The 27,901-nt window shown below is 39.6% G+C and overlaps 1 protein-coding gene across 1 annotated transcript in view; it reads left to right on the top strand.

Moving 5' to 3' along the window:
• The window catches only part of si:ch211-126j24.1 (phosphofurin acidic cluster sorting protein 2), an 86,986-nt gene that overhangs the window by 45,638 nt on the left and 13,447 nt on the right, over positions 1 to 27,901 (top strand). The window contains exons 3-17 of the mRNA XM_053634068.1: positions 843 to 932; positions 2,517 to 2,642; positions 4,514 to 4,676; positions 5,770 to 5,861; positions 6,506 to 6,589; positions 8,646 to 8,705; positions 12,645 to 12,796; positions 14,527 to 14,620; positions 14,755 to 14,838; positions 16,500 to 16,642; positions 19,941 to 20,073; positions 22,788 to 22,892; positions 25,736 to 25,842; positions 26,093 to 26,247; positions 26,370 to 26,480. Of these exons, the coding sequence (XP_053490043.1) occupies positions 843 to 932; positions 2,517 to 2,642; positions 4,514 to 4,676; positions 5,770 to 5,861; positions 6,506 to 6,589; positions 8,646 to 8,705; positions 12,645 to 12,796; positions 14,527 to 14,620; positions 14,755 to 14,838; positions 16,500 to 16,642; positions 19,941 to 20,073; positions 22,788 to 22,892; positions 25,736 to 25,842; positions 26,093 to 26,247; positions 26,370 to 26,480 (1,699 nt within the window). The remainder of the gene's footprint in view (positions 1 to 842; positions 933 to 2,516; positions 2,643 to 4,513; positions 4,677 to 5,769; positions 5,862 to 6,505; positions 6,590 to 8,645; positions 8,706 to 12,644; positions 12,797 to 14,526; positions 14,621 to 14,754; positions 14,839 to 16,499; positions 16,643 to 19,940; positions 20,074 to 22,787; positions 22,893 to 25,735; positions 25,843 to 26,092; positions 26,248 to 26,369; positions 26,481 to 27,901) is intronic.

Here is a 27,901-nt window from a genome sequence, read left to right as displayed (position 1 = left end):
AGGAACTCAAAAGAATGTGGAATGTTAAAACAAAGGTTGTCCCTTTCGTGAAAGGAACATGTGGAGCCGTGACCCGAAAGGCTCTGACAGATTCCAGGAGCAGGAATCTCAGTCCTGAAGAGCGCAACCTGAGGAGTAACAAAAGTACTGCACCGCACTCTCACTGCACCGAACTTTCAGCTCTCTGGTGATATATATTACACTGACACCATTTCAACACTCAAGACTAGGTCAAATATTTATTCATATTAAAGCAATTCAGTCTGCTGTGCATTTACTGTATGTGTGCATGTGAGGCAACAGGCCTGTACATTGAACCAGTGGACTTAGCCACACTGCCACCATGTCCCTTTTATATCTTTCGCTTGGCAAGGCTCATCAGCAGCTGGTGGCATAGACAGATGCCAGAGCAGCTGGTTGTTCGATCACTGGAGACACGGAAAGCTCAGCGGCACAGATCACGCACGCTTCATAACCATTTCATGAACTGGGAAACGTTTGCTTACTTACTTATTTTATTTGCAGCCTGTGAAAGCTCAATTTACTCTAATTACTCCAACAATGGCTCGGGGGAAAATGATTGTCGGACAGGTTTAGAAAGAAGCTGTGGGTTTTTACATTGCCATCACGCTTGTCAATTTATTTTGGAAATGATCTGATTATACTAGGCTCTATAGTCTTCTTTTGCTGTAATATTTTGAATGAAAACCGAATCATTTTTCACTTGTCAAGCATATCAGTGTATTATGAATTGCTGAGCAGTTGAGGGTTTTGCTCAAGGGCTCAACAGTGTCTATGCGATCTATATAAACTATATAAAATTTTTACATTTGTGTCCTCAGGGGTCCAAACGTATCTTGAGGTCCAATGAGTACATGCTTCCTCCCAGTGGCCTGATGGAGACAGATCTGGAGCTCACCTTTTCCCTACAGGTAGTAGATTTAGTAGATTTTGGTTGAAATAACACTCAGTTTTTGACTCTGCAGAACATAATCAAAGAAACACAAAATCAGGATACATTGTCAGAAATAAACATTCCAAACTCTGCTTGTCCTTGTTGGTGATCTGGTAACATCAAGGGTACATCAGTGGTTCTAAAGGTCCAGTTATGTAACGTAAATGATTTTTAAAGGTATACTATGTTCAAATTTCCAGGTACATACAAATATACATACTGAAGGTAAAAAAAAAATATATTGATGCCAGTGACAAGGAAAAGTATAGTTTGGTACCTTTATTCTGAGAGTGTAGAATATATTCTTCCATATCTATATCCCTATATAAAACTCTCTCAATCGCCATCACTTTTGTAGCATACGTGTGATTACCACAGGCAGTAATTTGCTAACTAAGAGAACCTGTTCCATCAATAAACATTTAAGGTCTAAAGATCTAGATCTTAAACTAAATTACATCCATTATGTTTTAACAGAAATAAAAATGTTAAGGATATAAGATAGTGTCTTACCAAAGCTGTTGTTATATCGCTTTATCTAACTTTCCAACATTGGTGCAATACAGTAAAACGTAATTCTAATGAATGATGTTTTCCCAAAGGTTTTGTGGTATCAGTGGACCATCAGGTCACTCACTGATGGTGCTTATGAGCAGCATTGCAATGCATAAAATCATGCAGATACAGTGCAGAGCTTCAGTTTCATGTTCTTCATTGTTCACATCAAACAACAGAATGTGGGGGGGGGGGATGATCTCAGTGAGCGTGGCATGGTTGGGTGCTAGACGGGCAGAAACTGCTGATCTACTGGGATTTTCATGTACAGCAGTCTCTAGAGTTTACACAGAATGGTGAAAAACAAAAAAAACAAACCCAAAAGATCTAGTTGTGTGGGCAGAAACATCTTATTTGACCACTCTTTATTTGAGTACCACTCTTCATGGTGAGCAGAAGATTTCAGAATGCACAACAGACCAAACCTTGACACGGATGAATTACAACAGCAGAAGACCACATCGGGTTCCACTCCTGCTAGCCAAGAACAGGGAGATCTGAGGCTACAGTGGGCACAGACTCACCCAAACTGGACAGTTGACAATTGGCAAAACATTGTCTTCAAGCTTCAACAGTCCGGTTCTGATCATTAACCGAAGCTCTTCTCCTGTATCTGCATGATTTTATGCATTGCACTGCTGCCATGTGATTGGCTGATTGATAACTGGATAATTGCATGAGTAAGAGCTGCACAGGTGTTCCTAATAAAGTGGGCGTATATCTGATTTACAAGAGTTGACTGGAAGCTATAATTATGTCGAGAAGCCCTGAACTGCAAAAATTATATTTTGCTTTACCTCACTGTTTAAAGCTGTGTGTGTGTGTGTGTGTGTGTGTGTGTGTCTGTCTTAAGTGAGTGAATGAGAATTCTTGTGGGAGCAGAGATGCTACAGTGCTTCAAACGAAAATGATGTAATATTCTGTAATAGTCCCGGTCTCTCTTACACCACTTCTCTCTTACACTCAGTATCCTTATTTAGTTTTTCTTCTCTCTATCTCTCCGCAGTATCCCCACTTCCTGAAGAGAGATGCTAACCGCTTGCAGATCATGCTCCAGAGAAGAAAACGCTATAAAAACCGGACTATCCTGGGCTACAAGACTCTCGCTGTGGGTGTTATCAACATGGCAGAGGTGGGAATAAAACCAGACAGCCATTTACATTTACATTTACATCGTTCGGCCACCACCCTTGCGTATCTATCACAATTCTCCATTAGTGGTGCTTTATAGTCTCCATCAAAAATATATCCACATGCTAGTACAGTAGGTGAGTGTATAAGAATACCATCAAGCTAGTACAGCAGGAAAGCACCCAACTCATGGTATCCTTATAACCCTTACAGGATACCATGAGGTTATAGAAGATTTTGTTTTGTGCAGTTGACTTTGACCTACATCTGAAGATATCTGTATATCAAAGACTTTGCAGAAAACACGTGGCATGTGATGTTTTGGAATAGAATTTGAGTCACATTTATATGTGGTTTTAAATGTGACTCGGTTTGACCAGAAATTAGACTTCTTGTGTTGTTGGTTTTTTTTTTTCGATTAAGAATTTGGTCTGCAGCTTTTTTTTAATAAACATCAAACCTTTGAGACGAGAACAGAATGAGCAGCAGGTAATATATTTCTATGTATCTATGTATATCCCTCAATTAACTATTGTATCCATGGTGATAGCAGCAACAAACATTGCAAGCATTCCCATCCTCTGTATTTGTCGCCATTTGCTGCTCTTCAAGTCAAGGGAAGTGGGATTTTATTGTCATTCCTCTATATACAGTAGCTTGTATACATTGGAACGAAATGACATTTCTTCAGGACCATGATGCAACACTGAGCAGTTCGCAAGACTACATAAAGTGCAAATACACAACAGCGTGAGGAAATTGTACACTCAGAAGTAGGTTCAGAATTGTGACGTTGCCTTTATGTAAAACATAATGTGCGAGAAAAATCTCCAGGTTGGTAAAAAGATGACTAGCAAATGATGCACGTTTTTGTCGTTACTACAGCAACCAGTGTTGCCAAGCTCTGCACTGTTCCATATTAAAATATGGACGCAGCATAATTTCATTGTGAAACTACTATCTGTCAAGAAGGATCAAATCACGACATTACTGCGTTTCTGTCTGGGCCACATACAGTGTCCTCACACCTATATTTAACAAAGATTTATTTTTTATATATATATAAACCGGTGTTGTGTTTGCAACTGTTTGATATTCATGAGAGCAGAGTATTTTTGTGAATTTTTTTGAACAATAGATCAAAAGGTTAAACCATAAAGACAATTGTTCACAGCCTTCTTTGCTCATATTTTCCAAGGGTGCCAATATTAATGGAGGGCACTGTACTTGCCTGGAAATTGTACACAAAACGGCAGAAATTATGACATGACATGTCCGGACGGTTGTACCCGAGAACTAAAAATCACACTTTGACATGACCTTGAATAAATAGCAGAATAAATAAAAGTCAGTTCGATTGCACAACTGAACATGTTCCACTCCAAAATTTCCAGAGACTGTATAAACAAAGCCTTTGTTAGAAAAGAAACGTCTCATTTTTCTTTCTTTCATTACACACCATTTTGCAAGAGCCGTCTCCTGAGGTTTCCTGCTCAGGTTAATAATGTGTAGAGCTGCCTCTACTGATTTCGCTTCACTACACCAACCTGGCATTTAGAGTGTGTGCGTGTTTGTGTGTGTGTGTGTTTGTGCACCATAATGTGAGCGCGTGGGCACACTCACACCATCTATGAAGCCTCCTGGCGTTTCTTCAAATACCTGCAATTAGTTTCAGCAGTCGTGCCCCCGCAGGTACTGAATGTGGCTCTGCCGAAGGCTCGCGTCTGGTTGACAGAGTGGTCGTCATATTTCCGTACACGGCCACCTGGGAAAATAAAGAGCTACCGCTGTGACTGACAGCTAATAAAAGACTCAACTGAATGGGTGTGTGTGGGGTGTGTATTTGATGCAGTCGCTTTTTTTTCTCGCTAGGTGATGCAGCACCCGACAGATGGAGGACAGATTCTGGGTCTCCATAGCAACGTAAAGGAAGCCCCTGTACGTGCGGCAGAGTTAAGTGTGTATTCCCTGTCCAGTCAGCCCATTGACCCAGAGGACGGCAGCGGACAGCCAGGGGCAAAGGTGAAAGCTTCAGGTGAGCACTGTAACGCTGTCAGACTGATGTACAGGTAATGGTAATATAAGGTACCTGTTAACCAGCAGCATTACATTTACACACTATTTTGATGCACCTATGAACATTCCCTATGGTTATGAAATGGGGCGGAGGGGGCATGGTGGCTTATTGGTTCGCACATTTGCCTTGAACCTCTGGGGTTGTGGGATCAAATCCCACCTTTTCCCTGTGTTTGTGGAGCTTGCATGTTCTCCCCGTGCTTCAGGGTTTCCTCTGGGTACTCCGGTTTCCTCCCCCAGTCCAAAGACATGCGTTGTAGGCTGATTGCCATTTTCAAATTGTCTGTGGTGTGTGAACGTGTGTGCGACTGTGCGCTGCAATGGGTTGGCACCCCATCCAGAGTGTCCTCCATCTTGTGCCCCAAGTCTGCTGGGATAGGCTCCAGGCTCTCCCACAACCCTATGGTGTTTGTATTGAAAATGGATGGATGATATATGGTAGGTAAACACTCTTTAGCCATTATATTGTGGTAATGATCTGAACGTTTACCTTAATAACAGTACAGTTATTACAGACAAATTGCTATGGTTCATTTTTAAAAAAAAAAGTTAAAAATAGCTACTCATATGACAGAACTACCTCAAAGGACACACAGGAGACTGGAACTGTAGCAAAACTCGCAGGCCAGTACACTTTCGATCGGATATTCCATTAGTGTCAGACTTACGTGACATTGTTGTAAGCTGTTCGTTACATAAACAAGCGAGCCCAGTGGAGCATTTATAGTAAGTGCGCATTAAGGCACCAGAGAGGCCCCTCGGAGAGGTCTTCCTATCATCCCGCCAGCAGCACTCAGACCACAGCTTTCCCACACTCCGAGCAATGAGGCCAGCTGTAGTGCATTAAGAGCGGTGTCACTGCGAGTGGTGGTAATCCATCTGAGCAATGGTTTGCATTGTTAACATTTAAGATCCCTTTGCAGGAGAAAATAAAATGTAATAGAAAGTATTGCCTTGCCACACGGATGTGTTGTTGACGGATGCTTCCATGCAATCATGCAAAAGGCTGATTATTACAGAGGACGTTTTTAACTCTCATGCTTCCCTTCCAGATCGATCTCCGGATATGGATAACTATTCAGAAGATGACGATGACAGCTACTCGTCAGAGCAGGAGGCCAGTGATGATGCTGTTCAGGCCCAAGTAAGAGCTGTTTGTCATCATGCCTCATCTTTACTGTCCAGGGCAGGGGTCAGTAGTTCGCAGAACGCAGTCCAAAAAATACTTATGAAACAAATGGCCAGAATCCCTCTGTAGCAGATCCCCTGCTGTGATTTATCCAATCACATGCGTTTATGTAAGCCATTTAGCTGAAGTCAGCTCATCAGACTAGAGACTAGCTACAGTGCCAAATGGGAAAGTTTTCACAGGCTTTTATAGATTTAAACATTTTTTCATTTCCTTTCTCTGGTCTGATTAGCAAACCTGTGACATGAAAATCGAATATTTAAAGCCAAATAGACAAAGAACTATGCATTTATTCTCCTGCTTCAAATTTACTTCCATGGAGATAGTCAAAAGTGGTACGAAACGAAACAATATCACTTCACATTGTCTTATTTATAGTCATGAAAGGTAAATGTTGCCATTCAGGCATGTTAGCTGCTTATCCAGACCTTCATAAACAAGCAATTTTATGGAACTGAATCTTTTTTAGTTGTTGCTACAAGATCATCTGCCTCCCCCCCACCCCCCCACCCCCGCATAGAGTATGGATTACGAAAAAAAAGCAAGCTAATTTGAATGATCTTCATGTTGTCAAATGTGTACTACATAACCTGTTACAGGACCTGTACGATGAGGATGACGATGTCCAGCGAAAGCCAAAGAAAACACGACGGAAAATGATCCGAACTACCTCCATAACTCGGGTGCGTAGATTAGGCCCAGAATACAGCTCAGACACTTTACATCTTTACATGAAGTCAGGAATATGATATAGCAATCTCATAGCAAAGTCATATACAAGCCAAATTATTCTGTAATTAATACAGATGGACACACAAGCTTGAGTACTCGCTGTCAGTGAAGGTGATCAATCATGTCAACACAATAAATACATGATGAATGTGTATGTAATGTTAGTCATCAGATCTCTTTTATATCAGCTAAAGTCCAGCCAAAAAAATAGGAATCCTTCCACAAACAGAAGTGTGATCTTCACTTTAATTGAATATTTTTAACGAGTTGTAGTGGCATTTTTTTGGTCGGAACTGTGGTCCAGATGGTCATTGGCATTGGAGGCTGGAACATGCGGTGTACAGAAACTGTCCAGATGACAGACGACTGTTTGAAAAATACAGACCGAAGCCCTCAAAGTCCCTTGTTCTAGGCCAGAGCTGTAGCACTAGCTAGCTAACTGTGGCTTTGAAAATGTGCTGTGATGTGTGAAAAGACTATACAGTGTAAATTATGCAGTGCAAGACTGTACCACTAACACAACATGCCATCACTTGGACAGTGTCCGTACTCAGCCAGGCTAAAAAGCGGAATCCATTGTAAGTTCATTCAAAAGCGTTTATGTGTATAAAATATACATATAAAGCAATCTTTCTGGGGATGAAGCATGATGTTTTTGTACTCCACATGAAAAAGCCAGAACATTCTTGGCTAACATTTTGGCTATGAGCTGTAGCAATTCCCTTGACACATGTAAAGACGTTATTGGAGTCTGACTAGCGTCTTCATTTTCACTCGGTGAGTGAGCTGACTCGAGTCGAGTGCTAATGTTAGACTTATATAACTGTTTTTGTACCTAGTAAAAAAACGTTTGTAGGAACATCCTGACCACATTCTCGGTGCATGTGCACAGTGCAGCAGGTGACAGGATTTTGGAAAGACTATCACGCTCGACAACGTTCGTGCTTAGTGCTACCAAGAAATATATTAACTTTAAACAAAGTAGAGATGCACCAACGTAAAGGCTATTTTTCACGTCATCGGCCGATAGTTTAAAAACATCCGATGATCCAGGGCTGATTATATCCTGTCAATCAAAAGAGGGCGGGAAAACACATGGATTTCGTGCTACATGTAAAGATAATGTCTCTTGTGTGGAATGATGACAAAACTGCAGTGTGTAATCTCTGTAATCTCTGCACTGATGAAATTTTACACCGGACGCTGCAGCAGTGAAGCGGGAGTTTCGGTGTCGAGTCTAAAAAATTTTTTGCTGCTCACGCTGAATTAAAGGGCCAGTACACCGCTGAAAGATTTAAATGAAGATGAGTTGACAAAAAAGTATATTTTGCACAGGAAAATATATTTGTAGAGCAGTATATTTCATATCCAGTTTATGTTAATATTTTAAAAAATTGATATTATATATTACCAGTTTGATGTTCAGTGATGAAGTAGAAATGCTTTTGTTTGTGGTGAATGAATGTGAGACTAACAGGAGGCTTTTTACAATTCAGTCAATGTTAATATGAATTAATAACATTCAATAAGTTAATAAATCTTACTTTAATCTTCAGAATGTAGTTCATGTGTTAATGTTAATTTGAGTAATGTGTTTTCTGTTTATGAGACCAGTTACTGTGAAACAACTTGAAATGGAGAGAATAAAGTTTTTGTTTGCATTTCTTTCAGAATTGTGGAATTAATTATTATTCATTTAAAAGAAGGCATAAAAGGCAGAACTGTCGGTATCGGCCGATATCACTCTGAATAATCGGTTATCGCTATCGGCTGAGAAATTTAGTATCGATGCATCTCTAATTTCAAGTTTCTTTTGCAGAAGTCAGGAGGTTTGTTTTCATGCTTTTTGGGCGAGTGAAGTAAAAAATAACTGGTGGTTGTTATATCAACCTGTTTTCTGCTATGCAACTGAATGAAATCTGGTAGTCTGTGTGTGTGTATGTGTGTGTGTGTGTGTGTTAAATGTGTTTAAAATTATATCCAAGTGTTTTTCCTTTTCCTCTCCAGCAACCTAATTTCAAGCAGAAGTTTGTTGCCCTTCTGAAGAGGTTCAAAGTTTCAGATGAGGTGAGCGCATTTGTTTTCTCGTGAGCCCTGCATACAGCAGAATGCAGGAAATCGCCAAATCAGCCACTTTTGTACAAGCCTACACAACACTCCTGTACTTTTAATACGAACACAGAATCGTCCCAGATCGCAAATAAAAACTTGACACTGGACCAGCCACAGATTTTCAAAAAATAATAAAAGATTAACCCAAAGATACGGGATCTCTGCACGTTATTAGAACTTGGTCTAATAACAGGAGTGTGCTGTATGAGCAAAGCAGAAGACAAATTACCACAATATGTGTTCATTGCAGTATTTAATGGTCTTTGTTGCTATGTTCTTGCTTTAGCCTTGATCTGGCTCCCAGAGGGCGTTAATCTGAACGGTTTCCTGTGGAACACGGCTGTGGTCAGCCATATTGTTTTAAGGGTCATATAATCAGTTTAGTTTGGTTTGCCTGCTTCTGTAACATTAACGGTATTATCTCCGAGTCATGCAGGAAGTGCCCTAGATATTTCAGGCCATCAGAACCTCAGCTGCTATGCTATACTAGACCACATAATGCCCTCAATATTGGCTGGGAGTCCAGTAGAGTTTAAATCTATGCTTCTATATGGGTGGGAAGGATCAAAAATTCTATGCTAGCCAATCAGAATAGCACAGCTAGACCTTTTTGTTCTTAATGTTTATTCAGTATTTCTTCTGAAGAATATCGGTGCGTTCAGGTCATATCGGAACGATCGCATTTACGAGTTAAACGCAAATGAAGCACAAGTACTTTAGAAGCTAAAGCTAAATATAGCTATATAGCTATTGCTAAATGCTTCAAGTCATGCTACTCCAGAAGCTAAATCTTAATATTTTCAGTCATGGTACTTCAGTGGTTTAAGCTAAATATTTCAAATCATAATACTCTAAATGTTTTAAGCTAAATGTTTCAAATCTTGGTACTTCAGAAACTAAAGTGAATGTTTTAAAACATTGTACTTTAAAAACAACAACAACAACAACAACCGATAGCTAAATGCCTTTGATCAGAGTAATCCAGAAGCTAAAGCTAAATATTTTAAAATCACAGTACTTTAAAGGCTAAAACTAAATGTTGTAAAAGTCATGTTACTTCAAAAACTAAAGCTAAATGTTTCTAATGATAGTATTTTAAATTGTAAAATAAAAAAGTTTTGAATTATGCTAATCCAGAAGCTGACGCTAAATGGTTCCAAAAATTGTACACATGAAGGTAGAGCTAATATTTCAGGTCATGCTACTCCAGAAGCTAAAGCTAATGTTTCAGTCATTGTATAGTAAAAGCTAAATATTCATTCTTCAGAAGCTAAAGCTAAATATTTAAAATCATACTACTTTAAAGGCTAAAGAAAGTGTTTCAAATCATGCTACATGCTAAAACTGAACGAGACCCACAGATACTAATGTCCGCTATATGTTTTACTTTATGCCACCACATATTTATCAACTTAGTAGTGCAGAGAAAAAAACAACACGCACTATGCTCTATCACATACTCTTGAAGCCCTTTGAAAGTAGGTATGTAATACTGTATAAAGGTTAGAGAATTGTATAATGTGGATATTTCTGCATATAAGGAATAGTTCCTTCTTTTAAAGATACAAATGGCTTCGTCCTTTTCCCATTGCACCTGAGCTTTTTGACTGGCACCTCTGTTTACGACTGACTGCCAAAGCGAAAGCTAATCTCCAAATGCCTGTCAACACAAGCTTCATAATGGCCTCCCACCGGCCCTGAGATGTTAATCAGTTATGAATTATGATTTTAATAACTTGAAATTGAATTGAAGGCTCCAGACTATGTGTGGCTGTATTAATCAGTGTCTAAATGCCACCTCTCTTGATGGTTATGGCATTGTTTCTGCATACTATGAGCTTGTTAGCAACAAGACTGATTACAGGATGTGGAGCTGTGTATGTCTAGGAGGACAGATCAAACAAACGATCCAATTACAGGCAGGGAATTTGAATTTGATGTGTAGTAGCAGCTGTGCATTGACCATGTGCAGTATAGTGATGTGTGTCAGTATCAGAATTCGGTACTCAAGTTGTGTGAATGTATATGCGTGCGTGTGATACAGGAGGAGTGATGGTCAGTCAGTCTGAGAGTGTTTCAAAAAATGGGACGTTTAAAAAAAAAGAGTCAGTCCTTATTATTACTATTATAAGCGATGGTAGGACTATGCCCTTAGAGCTACACAATAATGGTAAAATGCTAATCATGACTATGATGTTGATGGTGTTAATTTGACGTAGTGTTATCTTTTAATTCAGTGGAAAGATTGGAAAAATTGTTTTCAGAAAAAAAACACAGACAGGGCATCATTTGGGGTCTCGGTGATTTTATTGCTTTTCAAATAGAATGTGCATAAAATAAAAAACCCGTGTTCCCTCTCCCGTTGTATTTTCTTTTTGCTGGGGAGAGGCGGAGCTTAGTCTTCCTTTTATCTAGCTGCCAGTGCAGACCAGTGTTGCCAACTTAACGACTTTTCAGACCCCTTTAGTGACTTTTTTGCAACAAAAAAAAAGCGCCTCGCGACAAATCTAGCGACTTTTTGGACAAAGCTTAGCGACTTTCCAAATATCACCAGTACTGCCCTGCAAGCACGAGGTCTTGCTTTCCCGCTGCACTCACACCTCTCTCTGCGTCTGCTCTGTTCAGTGAGAGGCTGAGAGCCGGAGATAATTTACCCACAATAATGGTGGGTAATAATGGTCTCAGTATGAATTCCGCTATTACAGGGTGTAATACTGTATGTGTCCTAAAAAAAGTCTTAAGTAGCCAGAAATGACATTTTACAATTTGACGCATGAAAGTGTCCCTGAAATGAAAAACCTTTTTGTACCTATCTCTTAGTATTATAAAGACCACAATGATACTAAAGCTATAAACAAAAATAGTTTTGGAGATCATCACTTCCAGGAAAGTTAACCCAAAGATATGGGATCTCTGCACGTAATTAGAACTTATTAGCAAATATTTTTGATGTGGCTGGGAGCCAAGGGAGCAGAATTGACCGTGCTGTCTGGGTGGGAAGGGTGGCATACTCTCTCTCCCCTGTCAGTCAGAGAAAACCTAGCCAATCACAAGTGTCTGTGAGCTTATGTATGCGGAATATGGCAGATAGCGCTTTCCTCTGTGTGTGTAAAGCAGCATGGGCAGCATGTAAAAGCTGCAGTTGGCGTCGCGTGTCTCGGAGAAAGCACGTGTTAGACTTCACGCTCCCAGATTGCTAGCTGCTGTATGATAGAGGAGAGCTGGCTGGTGCGTGGAATTAGCAGGCATCAAACTGGGGAGAAACTTTTTTGATGATTCATATCTAGATACATAGTAACTTTGCAATTAAATCCTCTTGGGAATTCAGTTGTTTTTAGGTTGTTCCACAACATTAAATGTAACTATAAATGAGTAAAAAGCACGATGTGTCATTCAAGCTTTAAAACTGCTGTGGTATGAGAGCAATAAAACAGTCCAGGATATAATGTTATAGGCTATTAATACAATTTAGGCCATATTACACCACCCCTGTTGTTTTCGCAGATTATTAACAGCATACCCTGTCATGGTTTCCTTCCAAAATCCACACTTTGATGATTCAAAGGTTCGAGATAGACATTGTACTCAAGCATCAAATGCCAAGTGCTGTAGGCAGTGTGCAAATGCCAACCGGCAAGTCAAAGGTGCGAGGAGCAGAGGGCATTATTCACTCTGCTTTCAATGTGCAAATACAGTTAAAACCATCTCACAGTTTGGCCTGTGACAGAACGAACAGAGATATGGCAATGTTAATGTAAACTTCATGTGCCTGCTTTGTGTATGCAAAACTGAAAAGCAAAGAAACCTTTTATTCTCTCTCGAAACCAGTTACACAGCTTTAGATGCTGTAAAACACCTTTAAGCATGCGTGTGTGTGTCTGTTTGTGGCCTCAGGTTCTGGACTCAGACCCGGTGGATCAGACTCAGGAGGTGGAGGAGGATCTGGATCTGTTGTACGACAGCCTGGAGGTGTATAACCAGAGCGACAGCGGCCCGGAGATGGAGGACAACGACAGCGTACTCAGCACCCCGAAACCTAAGCTCAAGTAAGAGGCTCCCCCCCGAGAGTGCTAGTAAATCTGGTGAATTAGAACAACCCCAAGACTCCTCTTATGGCTTTGAGCTCCATAAAATGTGATCACAAGCAGTAAATGTTGTAGGCAGAATAATAACATATTGCATGCAGTATATTGAAGACTGTGTGATAGGGCTTGCAGAATTTCTTAACATTTTTGTAATACATATTCAAAGGCAATAAAATCTACATTTACATGTACAAGATCTCATTTTAATTTTAGTCACCTACAGTATGTCTATGGAAACATAAACATAGAATCTTTTGGGCAAAATAACCATTGTAGGAAAAGGTGGTGAATAAATTCATGTTGTTTATGTGGCGTGTTAATTTGACGTAGTGTTAGCTTTTCATTCAGTGGAGAGATCGGAAGGGGGGCGCAAAGTGTTTTCAAGAAAAAAACACAGACAGGGCATCATTTGGGTCCTCGGTGTATTTTATTGCTTTTCAAATAGAATGTGCATTAATGAAAAACCCCATGTTCCCTCTCCCTCTGTATTTTCTTTTTGCTGGGGAGAGGCGGAGCTTAGTCTGCCTTTTATCTAGCTGCCAGTGCAGACCAGTGTTGCCAACTTAACGACTTTTCAGACCCCTTTAGTGACTTTTTTGCACAAAAAAAAGCGCCTAGCGACAAATCTAGCGACTTTTTGGACAAACTTTAGTGACTTTCCAAATATCACCAGTACTGTCCTGCAAGCATGAGGTCTTGCTTTCCTGCTGCACTCTCACCTCTCTCTGCATCTGCTCTGTTCACTGAGGGGCTGAGAGCCAGAGATTTAACAATGTCATGGATCACGAGACGCGCCCTTCGTCCTAATTTACGTCATTCTTTATACGAATGTATTTAGAACTCAACACGAATGTAATGGAACATGTTTTACATGTAAAATAGTCCACGTTATTACAGCCTAGTTCTCTTGTTCAAAGTAGTTCTAGTGTTCAGAAACATTTTATATCATTCACGTTCCATACCTGTCCGTTATGTGGTTTTATAAAAGTCATAAAAGTTATTTTTAAAAATCATAAAAGTTATGAAAAGTAATTAAAAAAGTACAAAAACACAAAAGTGAAAAATATCTATCTATCTATCTATCTATCTATCTATCTATCTACCTATTTATCTGTCTATCTATCTATCTATCTATCTATCTATCAGAGAACCTCTGTTTAATTAAATGACAAAATATGAAGAAAGTGTGTGACCAGAAGTGACATTAGTTCCCCCTTTTCTGTCTTTGAACATTGGTGGCATTCCATAGGTCATCTAGTGCATACAATAAATTGATACATTGATATATTGATATATGGTATATACAATATATTGAATGATTGTGCAACATCCTATGTACAGAACACATACATGATTAAAAATCTATTCAGGATGTGGTTAAAAGGAAAAAAACAAAAAACCTTTGTAGACTAGTTGATGTCGGATTTTTACACGGCTCAAGCTGTTACTGTGGGTAAATAAATTCGAAATTAATCTGAAACATTGAAGTGTGCGATGTAATTGATGTGATGATGCCTCTTTGTGGTTTTCTTTGCTAAAGTAAGCTACAGATATTTACCTTCCGTAGTTTATGTGATAGGAACCTGTGGCCATTTAAAATTATACACTTAATATTGTTCAAATTCATATATTAAACAAGTAAATCTTTTAGGGTATTAATAAAAATTAACTAACATAATTATGTCTTTCAGGCCATTCTTTGAGGGCATGTCTCACTCTAGCTCTCAAACTGAAATCGGGAGTTTGCACAGTCAGAAGAGTCAGCCCAGAGATCAGTCTACTGCTGTAAGACCTTAATCAAAACCACACACACACACACACACATGCACACAATTCCCTGTCTGTTCAGAGGTAGCTATCTTTGACTTGCTCACTCTGTTCTCTGTGCTGTGTGTGTGTGTGTGTGTGTGTGTGTGTAGGGTGGAGACCTGCTTGCAGTGGAGAAGGACAGAGCAGCAGCTGGCCGGTACCAGGATGAGTCTATAGTGGAGGCTACAGCGGGGGTCAGTGTCTGTCTCTCCTCTCAGTGTCACTCTGTCTGACGGCCACTTAATGCTGGTCTTGTTATCATATCTCAGTTCCGTTATTTCACCGCTTGGTCAGTTACATGGAAGCAGACCCACTGAGAGCTCCATTGCACTTTGCTAGAGTGCTGTAGTGTGTGTTTAGTATCAGTGTGTTGATGACTTAGGAGGCCATTTGCTCATTTGTTACCACTGCTACCTCATTTGATCCATCTGTACTTACTGTTCAGCTTCTCAGCAACCACTGCTGAGAGAGAGAGGATGCATGGTTAGCATTACATATAGAGTAGGAGTAGAGTGTATGTATCTCAGTCTCATATATAGAAAACACATTTATCAGCTCATGATTTAGAGCTGTTTAGAGCCCAGACTCATTTATTGAGACTAACAGCCACAGAAGCTACGCTTCTCTCATTAAGTCTGACAAACACAGAGGCCACTACTACTTTATTGGGACTGACAGGAGCAGAGGCCACACCTCCTTCACAGGTACCAACAGGCACAGAGGTCACAACTCCTTTATAGGGACTGACTGGAGCAGAGGCCATGCCTCCTTTATTGGGACTGTCAGCAGCAGAGGCCACACCTCCTTTATTGGGACTGTCAGCAGCAGAGGCCACACCTCCTTTATTGGGACTGTCAGCAGCAGAGGCCACACCTCCTTTACTGGGACTGTCAGCAGCCGAGGCCACACCTCCTTTATTGGGACCGTCAGGAGCAGAGGCCACGCCTCCTTTATTGGGACTGTCAGAAGCAGAGGCCACGCCTCCTTTATTGGGACTGTCAGAAGCAGAGGCCACGCCTCCTTTATTGGGACTGATAGGAGCAGAGGCCACGCCTCCTTTATTAGGACTTAAAGGAGGAGAGGCCACACCTCCTTTATAAGGACTGACAGGAGCAGGGGCCACGCCTCCTTTATTAATACTTACAGGGGCAGAGGCCACGCCTCCTTTATTAGCTTACAGGAGCAGAGGCCACGCCTCCTTTGTTAGGACTTACAGGAGCAGAGGCCACGCCTCCTAATTTAGGACTCAGGAGCACAGAGGCCACACCTCCTTTTTGACTCTGACTCGTCTCTTTCAATGGGACTAACAGGTATGGAGTAAGAGCCACACAGAGAGAAAAGGATATTAGAACATAAGACACTTTTAAATAATATTACAGGGAAAAAAGTGATATGTTTCATTAGATTTTACCAATGCAATGATTTTTTGTTTGTTTGTATGTGCTTGTATAGTAGATGTTTGTATTGATTCAGTCACCGTCACCTCCTGACTTTTGCCGGACACATGCTGTTCTGAATCGGTTTGGAAGGTAAATACTGTAAATTCTGAGACTAGCGCACTGATACGGATCTATGAATCTTTACACCTCTAATATAGAATCTACAGAATAGGGTGTGCTATTTAATAGCATCTTGACTCTCAGTTACATACTCCTTTCTCCATTGGTCTCACAGCCACGTGCCTAGACACACACACACACACACACACACACACACACACATTCACGTGCAAAAACACCCCCTCAAGGACATCTGTGCTCACAGGTTCTCATTTGTTGCCTATGGTCTGGCTCAGTGGCTGTTACCATGACAACCTTTAGATGTCTTGCATGGTGTGACGTTGTTGTGTCTGCAGGAGGCGGCTGAGGAGGACGCAGGAGTGGGAGGAGCGCCAAGCCAACATGATGCCAGCCTGAGCTGGGACATGAGCGTGGAGAAACTGGCCAACTCGATGGGCAAAATCTGCAAGACCGAGTCTCAGAATATGATGTCTCCTAGGTAAAGTCAAATTCACCACCCTTTCTTTCTTTCTTTCTTTCTTCCTTTCTTTCATTCTTTCACAGAAAACAATCATGTGTATTGTTCCACCTGTGGTATGCTACAGGAGCTGTACATGTTTATAAAGCTCAACATTATATATTCACATATACTTGAATCTTCTACATATTTGTGCCATCTTTATTCCTGTTTGTGGAGTTTGTCCAGCATCTCTATTATACTAATTGTCTCTCAAGAGACCAACTGAGAACGTGTGAATGTTTTTCTATCGGCTAACGAGCTCATTAAGAGGAGCAATCCCCCACGTGGCCGTGTGACATTATCTAGTGTTTCTGAGGCTTCATTATAAACACATGACTCATGTGGTTGGTCTCTGACTTTTCTTTGATGCTGGAGATTATTCAATTAAAATTAACGAGGATGTTATAAAAATAGAATTTTATAATTAAATCCTTTTAGGAAAATTGATTTAAGTGTGAAAATGGTGTTAGTGTTTATTAGTGTTTAATATATGACAGGCAAGTGTTATTACTTCTTAACATATAAAAGCTTATCATGGACTATGTTTACATGGACAGCAATAATCTAATTACTGGCCTTATTCTGAATAAGACAGTAGTGTGATTATGGTGTTTACATGAGTTGTTTTTAGAATACGCCTTTCATGTTCCCATTTTACATGTTATAGCTCATAGAGCGATTAACGGCACGTCATTACGTCCCCACGCCACTCCCTCCAGAATTTCACATATCAACATACAGTTGGTCTTCGTTATGGTACCGTATACAGTTTTGGGTGTTTCATTTTTAATTTTATGAAAGCTTCAAGTACAGTTAATTATTTGTCATTCTGTATATGCAAATAGACGACTGTTTGAAGCCTTGGGCTGCATCCCAAACCGCATACTTACCGACTATATAGTAGCTGAAATACACGCATCTTGCTTACTATATAGTAGGTAAGTACGCGGTTTGGGACGCAGCCGTGCTCACTTGTTTGCTGTCAAACAGTTGAGCACTGCCGTGTGTGAACGTGTCCTGTCGCAAAATGCGGTGAAAACTCCCACACAACGTTAATAGTGTGATTAAGGTGTGTACATGTCTGTAATACACGTCGATAATGCAACTAAAACAGGAGTACTCCACATGTCTTAATTCGATTTTTGTTTACTTCGAGTATGACTTTAGTTGGATTAAGGTAATCAGAAATCGCTGTTTACATGCTAGTTTCTTAATCAGAGTATTGTCTTAATCGGGTTAATACCGGATTATTGTTGTCCATGTAAGCGTACTGATGTTGAAACCTGCGTGGGTATGTTTGTCCAGTTTTCTGCTGGGGGTAAAAGTGTAGCAGCTTCTGTACTTTGTTGTTGTTGAAGCACCACATCAAACAATTTATTATTTAATATATAAAACATTGAGCTAGTAGTCATTGATGGAATAAAAATATCTTCCAGCTATGTTACACATACTGCTTTTACCTTCTAACAATGTTCAAACGTCCTCTTCTTTTGCAGTTCTTTAATCTGTACCCCCCCCTCCAAAAGCCTTTCACAAACTGACTATTGGAGCATGAAATTACAGCTTTATTTTTGCTGCTCTTTTTTGTTCCGTTTTGATTAACACTGCCAGTCAAATGTTTCTGAACACATTATATTAACAATTTTAGATAAACGTAAGGGAAATTTCAAATGAAATACTGTGAAATTAGAAAGTAAGAAATAAATATAAGTGAAGAGAGAAATATTCTGCAGGAGTGGACAAATCATAAATCCTTGCGCTAGCCCACTGTGAACATGAAAGCACTAGTTCCATGTCCCTAGTTTGGTAGGCTAAAAATGGTAGGTAACATAATGTAATAAAATATGGTAAGGTTGTTAGCTAGTCAAGTGCATTAATGCAGAATCAAATGTGTATCTAAATTCCCACATGCGGACGACTCAGTCATTATCCTTTTCTAAGACAGTAGATGAAAAGTGGGCAAAATGTTTTGTACATGAGCTGTGATGTTTTCTATTCTAATAAGACCCAGACAAGATATTACTAACACCCATATAAAATATTATTGGGGTGTAGCAAGTATCTTTATTTTTCTCAGCATGTTTCTTTTTTATGCTATTTCATTAAAAGCAAAAGTGAGTGCGTGTTGTACTAGCAGGTGAGATGGATGAATGGATGCACAGATTCATGGATAAATAGATAGATAGATAGATAGATGGATGGATGGATGGATGGATAAATAGATAGATAGATAGATAGATAGATTGGATGGATGCATGGATAGATAGATAGATAGATTGGATGGATGGATGGATGGATAGATAGATAGATTGGATGGATGGATGGATGGATGGATAGATAGATAGATTGGATGGATGGATGGATGGATGATTAGATAGATAGATAGATGGATGGATGGATGGATGGATGGATGGATAGATGGATGGATGAATAGATATATAGATAGATAGTGAAAAATCAGTTTAGAGTATAGTTTCTTTCACTGGTTGTTGAATAAGAGAAGAAAAAAAACTGGGTTGGGGTTAGGGTTATCGCCTATCTCCTATTATTATGAATAATAATTTTATAAAAAATGATAGCCCAAACATATAATCTTCTTGTTCTCTGCATTAGGACTACTGATTTATTTATTTTACTGGAATGGTCTGCACTATTTATTTATTTATTTATTTATTTATTTATTTATTTATATAGTGTTAGTGTCACGTGTACGACAAATTACGAGATTATTTATTATTTTTTCCAGTGTGTGTGTGTATATATATATATATATATATATATATATATATATATATATATATATACACGCACTGGAAAAAATAATCTCTGTTTAACTGGAAAAAGCCGATCTGGATCACTCCAGTTGTAGCACGCTACATACATTTGTCGTACACGTGACACTAACACTGTCTAATATCAAGTGTAAGACAAATCTAGGCTTACAGTAACTGGCTCACAATACAAGTGCACTTGTTTTTCATGAAGCACTCATTTCGAGTCCCATTGCAATCTCAGAGTGGACCATTAGTCTTTAAATACGTCCGTAAGTATCTGATGGAACACTTGTTTTTTCCTCTTTTAATTGCCAGTGCTGTAATAAACATACAAAAAAATCTCCAGAAACCTTTGCATGACAGTGTAGTCCAAAGCGTGCGGGTTAGATCTATAAGGCTTGGGATAAAACCAACGATAAAAATCACCATTTAATGTTAAAAGGTATTGTACTTTCATGTAGTGGAGCTGTAAACGGTTCCTGATCCCTGATCTGTGTCTCCAGTAAAACAGACAACAAGCTGCAGAGACGACCACGCAGCACGTCGATGAAGGACAGACAGAGCTCGAAAGCTCAGAGCGACCGAACCAGTAGCATCGACAGTGAAACCTCACCTGACTCTAGACTCACTGTGCAGGTAAATACCGAGGCATGTGTGTTACATAACCTGGGAAATTTGGAATCATGTTTTAGCGTGTTTTTGCTACAGGATGGCAATATGAAAAAGAATTATATTGGGATAAATATTTTAGCCAAATACCTTAATAGTGCTTATGTGATGATCATTTGGAAAAATTATTTTGAAATATTTAATTTATCGTCCTCTTTCTTTTTCACGTAATAGGGTTTTTTGTTCTGGTTGCTGCTTAGATAATTAATAAAACAAACCAAAGGTGGTTTGCTAAGCAGAACTTTTAACTGGTTTGTGTTTGTTTCTAAGAACAGCACTAGACCCGACTCACCGTAATTGTTTATCTCGAGGTGCTGTTTGTTTGTACCGTGATAGATTATGAGCTGCGTACGTTAATACAGCTTGATGAATTCTCAAGTCTGATTGCTTAGAAGGTGCTGATTATTTTTTATATACCAACAGCTCTGATAGTAGATCTGGCTGTAAATTAAATGACAGGTTTGTATTAGTGTGCTCATTTGAATACATCTACAGCGTTGTGCAAACGTCACATGCAAAGAAAGGATGCCTTCAAAAATAATGAAATTAAACATTTGTATAGCCTATAAAAACAAAAAATCCACTGCATGATCCCCTCCCTTCGGAGACTGGGCCGCAGGGCAGTATTCCAGTAATTAAAATCAGTAAACAGTAATTGTCTTGTCACAGCAAACCATTTCCCATCCTGCACTGCAGCCTACAAACATGGCCGCCATGGACTGCAATTCCTAGAACACTCATTCATTCTAATCACGCACACCTGCATCCAATCTCATGCACAATCACAACCACAGTATAAAGAGACTGTTTGAACACAATGACTTTGCGAAGTATTGAGTATTATCACCATACCGTTTGTTCCTCGTTTTGTTTCATGCTCGTTGATCTTGTTCCTCGTTCTCGATTCTTGCCTTGCCTCGCCTCGTTCATGCCAGTTTACAGATCGCCTGACCTGTTTCTTGACTACGCTGTTGTCTCATGATTTGGATTTGTCTGCCTGCCTCTCTTTATCAAAAGCTCTTATCTGCTCTTGCATCCGTCCTAACCACCATAACATTTAATACGTGACAGTAATAAACTAAACAACGTCAATATTTTAAGAGTAGCAACATTTTGCTGTTTGAAAATGCATATATAAGAAAATTCGCCGATAAGTTTTTCTGAGCATCTTGGGGAATCTACAACAGTTCTTCTGGGGACTCTGACCGTCATACCCGTTTCAGTTTCTGCAGATAAAACCCGACAGACCTCATTAGGATTTTTGTCTCGAAAGTGGTGTATTATGTAATATGTTGCTTTCTTTACTGCCATACAAGCATTTACTTTTTACCTGGACGGGGTGCCAACCATCAGAGGGCACAATCTCACACACACACACACATCTATTCACACACTACGGACAATTTAGAGATGCCAATCAGCCTACAACGCATGACTCTGGACAGGAGGAGGAAACCGGAGTACCCGGAGGAAACCCCCAAAGCACAGGGAGAACATGCAAACTCCATGCACACAGGGTGAAGGCTGGAATCAGACCCCCAACCCCGGAGGTTGTTGGAAAAGTAATGTGTGTAATTGAAGTGGTTTTTTTTTTGGTTTTTTTATTGACTCAATAATGCAGAAGTCATAAAATAAACATTTAAGATAGAATTTTCTTTTTTTTTTTTTTTTTAAATAGGGTGCCTAAGACTTTTGCTGTCACGATTGGAAGCGGAGACGGATGCAAGTATAGATTATAAGTTTGAATAAAGACCAAAACAAAAACACAAAATGACACTATGACCTTGTGGCAAAACACTAAGGCTAAGAATAAGCATAAACCAAAGACCATAAACACAGGAATAGAAACAACGGCAAAGAAAGACAGTCGTAAGACAAGGAGTGCAGTGTAAACTGTGGCTACATACACATAGGTGCTCACTAACATGACGGGATTCAGGTGCAGGTGGTCATGTGACCGTGATGCAGTGAGGTGCAGTGGCTGCTGGGAAGTGTAGTCCAGAGTTTATTACCTTCTGTGATATTACATGACATTTGCACAGTACTGTATGTTTCTGTAGTAACCGCTCATTCACGGGGACTTGTATAGCGGACTCAACAAATAATTTAAGACTAATAACAAACAGATAAATGTGTTGCTATTTAACAAAGAAAAACATTGGTATCGTGAAGCGTTCTGTTAGGAGACATTTATTGAGCAGTTATGGAAGGAGACTCCAGTGTCGGTGCTTTGTAACGATCAGTACGTTAGTTTTTTCTGTCATGGGAAAGTCTTCAGGACAGAAGTCTTTGGGCTTTCTGGTTTTTCAGTAACATGACAAGCTTGGAAAAAACAGAAACTTCTTATAGCCACTGTAACGTAAATGATAACTAGCTTGTCTTATGGACTTCTCACAATGTTACATAACTATAAATGGTTCAAAATGCATGCAGCATTGTTCATTAATAAATCAAATAGTTATAATTGTTGGTAAATAGCTGTGGTGTAAGAAGAATGAATCACAACTCGACATGCTGTTACATAACTGTTTTCCTATAACCGCACACCCGTGTTGTGTTTACCTGTTTGTGTATTACATCTTTTAGAAACAAAGTAGCATAACGTTATTATTTTTCCTTACTGAACATGGGAGTCGTGCGACATATTTCAGAATAGTCTGCATTTCTATACTGTGTTTCAGGTTCCCAGGAAGTCAGTGTACGACCAGCTCAATCAGATCCTGAACTCAGACGAGCAGCTGCCGGAGAGCATCATCCTCATCAACACTACCGACTGGCAGGGCCAGGTGTGGATCTGTCACCTGTGTGTGGAAGTGTTTTTTGTGTGTGAACATCTGTCAGAGTGTGTTATTATCCGTCACCTATGTACATACGACTTTTGTCAGGGTGAGCATGTGTCTGAGTGTGTGTATGATGTGTGTGTGTGTGTGTTGGGGAGCAGGTGGTGTTCTCTCTGTGCCCTCTAGCCCCTGCTGTAAATCTCTTCCTACTCCTGCAGTGCACTGCACCTCCATTACTGCCATGCTGAGGACACCTAAATTCAAAGCACAATAATCAATCGCATATCTACTCACTTCTGTTTCTAGCTCACCCCTCACCCCTTTAAAGGGTTCTTACTGATACTTGTGCAGTAAGAGCATTAAATGATCATTTCTCACATATTGAAAGATCACTTCTTTTCCAATTATCTTTACAGTGTGTAGCCGGGATCATCAAATGCTGGGCCGGGTTTCCCCTACCCTCAACCCATACGCTGACACATTCTATCAGTTACTTTAATATTAAGTAAGGAAAAAAAAAGTTCAATATTGGTATACTTTTCTAGCTGCAAGACGTACTGAATGGAAGGTCAAGACATCAAGACCTACTGAAGTGTTTCAGAAGGACAGTGAGGAGATAACTATGAGGAAAGGAGAGGCACATTTATTTTGGCACGTCACTTTTAAGTGAGATCTCTCTCAGTCCCATGTTCAGTGTAGAACAGATCAAGCAGCATGGCTTTTGAAATAAATTGTACTTGTATGTGGTATTTTAATGGATAATTAATGGATAATGGATAGCTTACTTGTTGATCTTTTGTGAATAAATATGTAAACTCAGAAGGCACTAGGTAGAGCGCAAGAAACGTATATTGTTGTTTTTAGAATGACATTTTTCAGTTATTACAATGTAATTATTGTCACGTGTTTTATGTAATGAAGATTAGGACGAATGCAAGGGCAGATAAGAGTTTAATTAGAGAGAGACAGGCAGACAAATCCAAAACAGGAGACAATAGCGAGGTCAGAAAACAGGCAATGGGTCAGGCGATTGGCAAACAGGAATAAACTGGGCAAGGCTAGAATCAAGAACGAGAAACGAGAAACAAGGTCAAAGAACATGAAACGAAATGAGGAACAGGGTACTAACGCTTGGTACAGTGATAACACTCAATACTACGCGTGTGCAAAGAGACACGAGGGGTTTAAATGACAAACGTAATCGGGGTGAAACACAAGACAGCTGAAAACAATGATGGCAACCATACAGGGAAACAACCAATGACAATGCAGGGGCGGAGACAGGACATAAACCATAACAAAAGGACGTGTCCAAAGTAAACAAAGACAATGTCACTGAAGACCCAAAAGCGTGCGTTCACATCGAGCTCATCGAGCTACATACTGTAGCACTAGCTTGAGGGGAAATCGTGACAATTATCTACCACTCGCAAAAAACCCCCACATCTTAGCAAGTGAAAATATTTTGAATATAGACAAATGTATCTAATATTTCCTATTATACAATTACAATAAACCAGAGTAAAGGCAAAAAATTTGTATGTTTAAGATCTCATGTTCTACTTGTAGTCACCTGATGTAAATCTGTCAAAATACTTTCCTGCCCAAATGCCCTTGGTGTAGTTGATGTAAAAAAAAATTAAAAAGAAGAATAAGAAGATGAAGCTCTGCATAAATGCATAAATGCACAGCCAAGTGCTTTTTTTATTTTCACATATTCTTCATTTTGTATCAAATTTCTAATGAATTTTAACAAGTGAAAGAAGCATGTGTCTTAGACGTGGTATTAAGTTACACGTCATTAGTTTATATGTTATATAGTTCATATAACGTTGTTATATTTTCAATGGACTAGCTACTATGTAATGGGGAGAGACTAAAAGAGGTGACTTCTTGTTTTTTTTTCCGTGAAGCAGTAGAGAACTCACATTATTGTACAGTATTGGACGTTTTTTTGGAGTGATCCTCTGAGAAGTCTCTGTAAAAGGAATCGTTTAGACAGAAGGTTTGATAAATATTTAAATAATTCCCTTGACCTGGTCATGCAAAAAATACAAACCACAGAGAAATGTCAGAAAACGTGGCTTGGCTGGCTTTTGCCAGACAGACTTTAGATCAAGTGGACAGTATGATATAGAACATCTGCGTACATCTGCAGCTTCTCAAGATTAAATTTACTAAACAGACTGTGAGGGTCTTTCTCTCCCCAGCAACAAGTATAATCTATAGAAGTGAAGCTTGAACATACACAGCATTACTTGTGCATCATATATTAAATTCTATGTTCAAGAAACTTAAAACAAAAAAAAAAAAAAGTAATAATTGGTCATATTATTGGGGGCACAGTGGCTTAGTCATTAGCACGTTTGTGTCGCACCTCCGGGGTTGGGGGTCTGATTCCAGCTTTCACCCTGTGTGCACAGAGTTTGCATGTTCTTCCCGTGCTTCGGGGGTTTCCTCCAGGTACTCTGGTTTCCTCCTCTATTCCAGAGTCATGCGTTGTAGGCTGATTGGCATCTCTAAATTGTCCGTAGTGTGTGAATAGATGTGTGTGTGTGTGTGAGATTGTGCCCTGTGATGGTTGGCACCCTGTCCAGGGTGTCCCCTGCCTTGTGTCCTGAGGCCCCTGGGATGGGCTCCAGGCTCCCTGCAACTCTGTGTGGGATATGTGGTGGATGGATGGTCCTATAATCAGTGATAAAGTTCTCTTGAGAACAAAAAATCTTTTAGTCTCCATTCTCCAGCTGGAGGATTTCCCCATGCCATTCTTGTTAGATTTTCTCCTTTCACTCCATCTCTCTCATTGTTCTCTCTCTCTCTCTCCCCTCTCTCTCTCTCTCGCTCTGTAGTATCTGAATGAGATCCTCCATGAGCACAAGCAGCCCATCGTCTCAACCATCTCTGCCGCTGATGTCCAGGCGGCCTTCAACACCATCGTCACCAGGATCCAGAGATTGTAAGTATCCATTTTCACCTTGCTGGAATTTTCTCAAAGCTACAGAAACCTCAGCATTGCCTTCATACTGATCTCCTGGTTTCCTGACCAACTGAGTACTCATGCCTAGCAACTGTTACTAAGCACTGTGGATAAGCTCTGAAGTTCATTATCAGATTGCAGATTGCATTATATACTTCATATATAAATAGCTGCCGGACGAAAGAGACGGCTTGATCTGTATTTTGATGTGATATCCATCTCTCCTCAGCTGTAACTGCAACGCACAGACGCCACCCACCATTAAGGTGGCCGTGGCGGGAGACCAGAGTTACCTGAGCACTGTGCTGAGGTGCTTTGTGGAGCAGCTCGCTAACAAGACGCCTGATTGGCTGAGCTATATCCGCTTCCTTGTCATTCCTGTCGGTAAGTCCGTCCCTCCATAGCTCTCAAGAAACTTCGAACGAGGGAAAAAGCTTCATTTCTGTTTATTTGTTTGCGTTGTTGTTTTGATTGTATCAAGGTTTTCGTTATCTCCGTTTGTTCAGGTTGCCACCCTGTGGCGAAGTACATCTCATCTTTCGATAATAAGTTCAGCAGCATTTTCTTGGACGCTGGCTGGAGAGATGTGTTTGGGAGGTTAGAGGCCCCGACATCAGGTCTGAGTCAAATCCTTACAATTCATTCTGTCTGAATTGCTTTAGAATTCAATAAAGTTGTTTGTTTTTTTTTTGTTTCTCTCTAGAATTTTCCCAAATTCAAATATATAATCCAGTAACCACTTGAAATGGAAAACCATATGAAGTGATTAAACTAATATTACATAATAAGAGTACAGAGTGGAAGTGTGGAATCTTCTTGAGTGCTAAAAAAAGTGTAACCCCTTAAAGTCCTGGCTTCTTATTTATTAATCTTAAAGCATAATATCTAGAGATGCAACAACTGATTGACAAAATCAATAATAATCGATAATGAAAATCGTCATGAACGAATTTCGTTATCGATTAGTTGGTCTGCGCGTCACGGGTGTTTACTCATTACGTTACTTCTGTTCCGAAAACACGCTTCGGAGAGTAAATACTAAAATTGTGTCCCAATTACTATACACTTACACTATGCACTATGTACTCTACCATCTAGTGTATGAATTTTAGAAAGGTAATATCGTCTCAAATAGACTAACCGGAAGTATAAGCCGCTTCCTAGTCGATGGCACATGACGTCATACGCACGTAATGTGACGCTGCTAACTTTAGCAGATACCCAGAGTCACTGACAATGACTTTCTTCACTTTACTGTTTATGTCAACATTACCTTTTATAAAAAGTAATGCATAAATACTATTATATAATATAAACTTATATATTAGTTTATATTATATACAAGTATTTATGCATTATTTTTATGGATGCACAAAAAGCACAGAATTAAACTACAGTACTAAATAAATAATATATATTCTGGTGTGTGTGTGTGTATTGGGTTCTTTTCAGTGTTATATAATTGGACAAACAGTTGTGTAAGGTTTTAGTCTGAAGTTTATATTTGTAACACTCAGTTTGTGGATTTTATTTTAAATAAATGAAAAAAATGGTGCTGAAAGTGACCCCCCCCCCCCCCCCCCCCCCCGATTAATCGATTAATTGAAAAAATAATCGGCCAACTAATCGATTATGAAAGTAATCGTTAGTTGCAGCCCTAATTATTATCTGGTAACCACTATTAATTATTCAGTAATGAGCTAGTTAGTTAGTTAGTTAGTTTATCCTATGTTATCTCCCTCAGAGAAATCTGTCTTGGACGATCAAGAGAGCAGGTCAACATACAACAGTTCACTGTACAATTACACTTCATCCATACAATACAAAAAAAACACAAAATGACATACATCAATCATTACACAATACTAGTATTACCTACACTTAAAACATGACACAATACCCAACTCATTGGTAATGACAGTGAAACTAATAGGAAAATTGTGTAGGTACCAAACGTGATACATTATTAATAATTATTAATGATTGGGACAGTAGGTTGCTTGTGGTGTCATAGCTTCAGGGTCCCCATTTTTAATCC

The sequence above is a fragment of the Ictalurus furcatus genome, chromosome 10 (assembly GCF_023375685.1).
Source record: "Ictalurus furcatus strain D&B chromosome 10, Billie_1.0, whole genome shotgun sequence".
Lineage (NCBI taxonomy): Eukaryota > Metazoa > Chordata > Actinopteri > Siluriformes > Ictaluridae > Ictalurus > Ictalurus furcatus.
The sequence above is the reverse complement of the archived record's forward strand: the minus strand, read 5'-3'. Positions and strand labels throughout refer to the sequence as shown.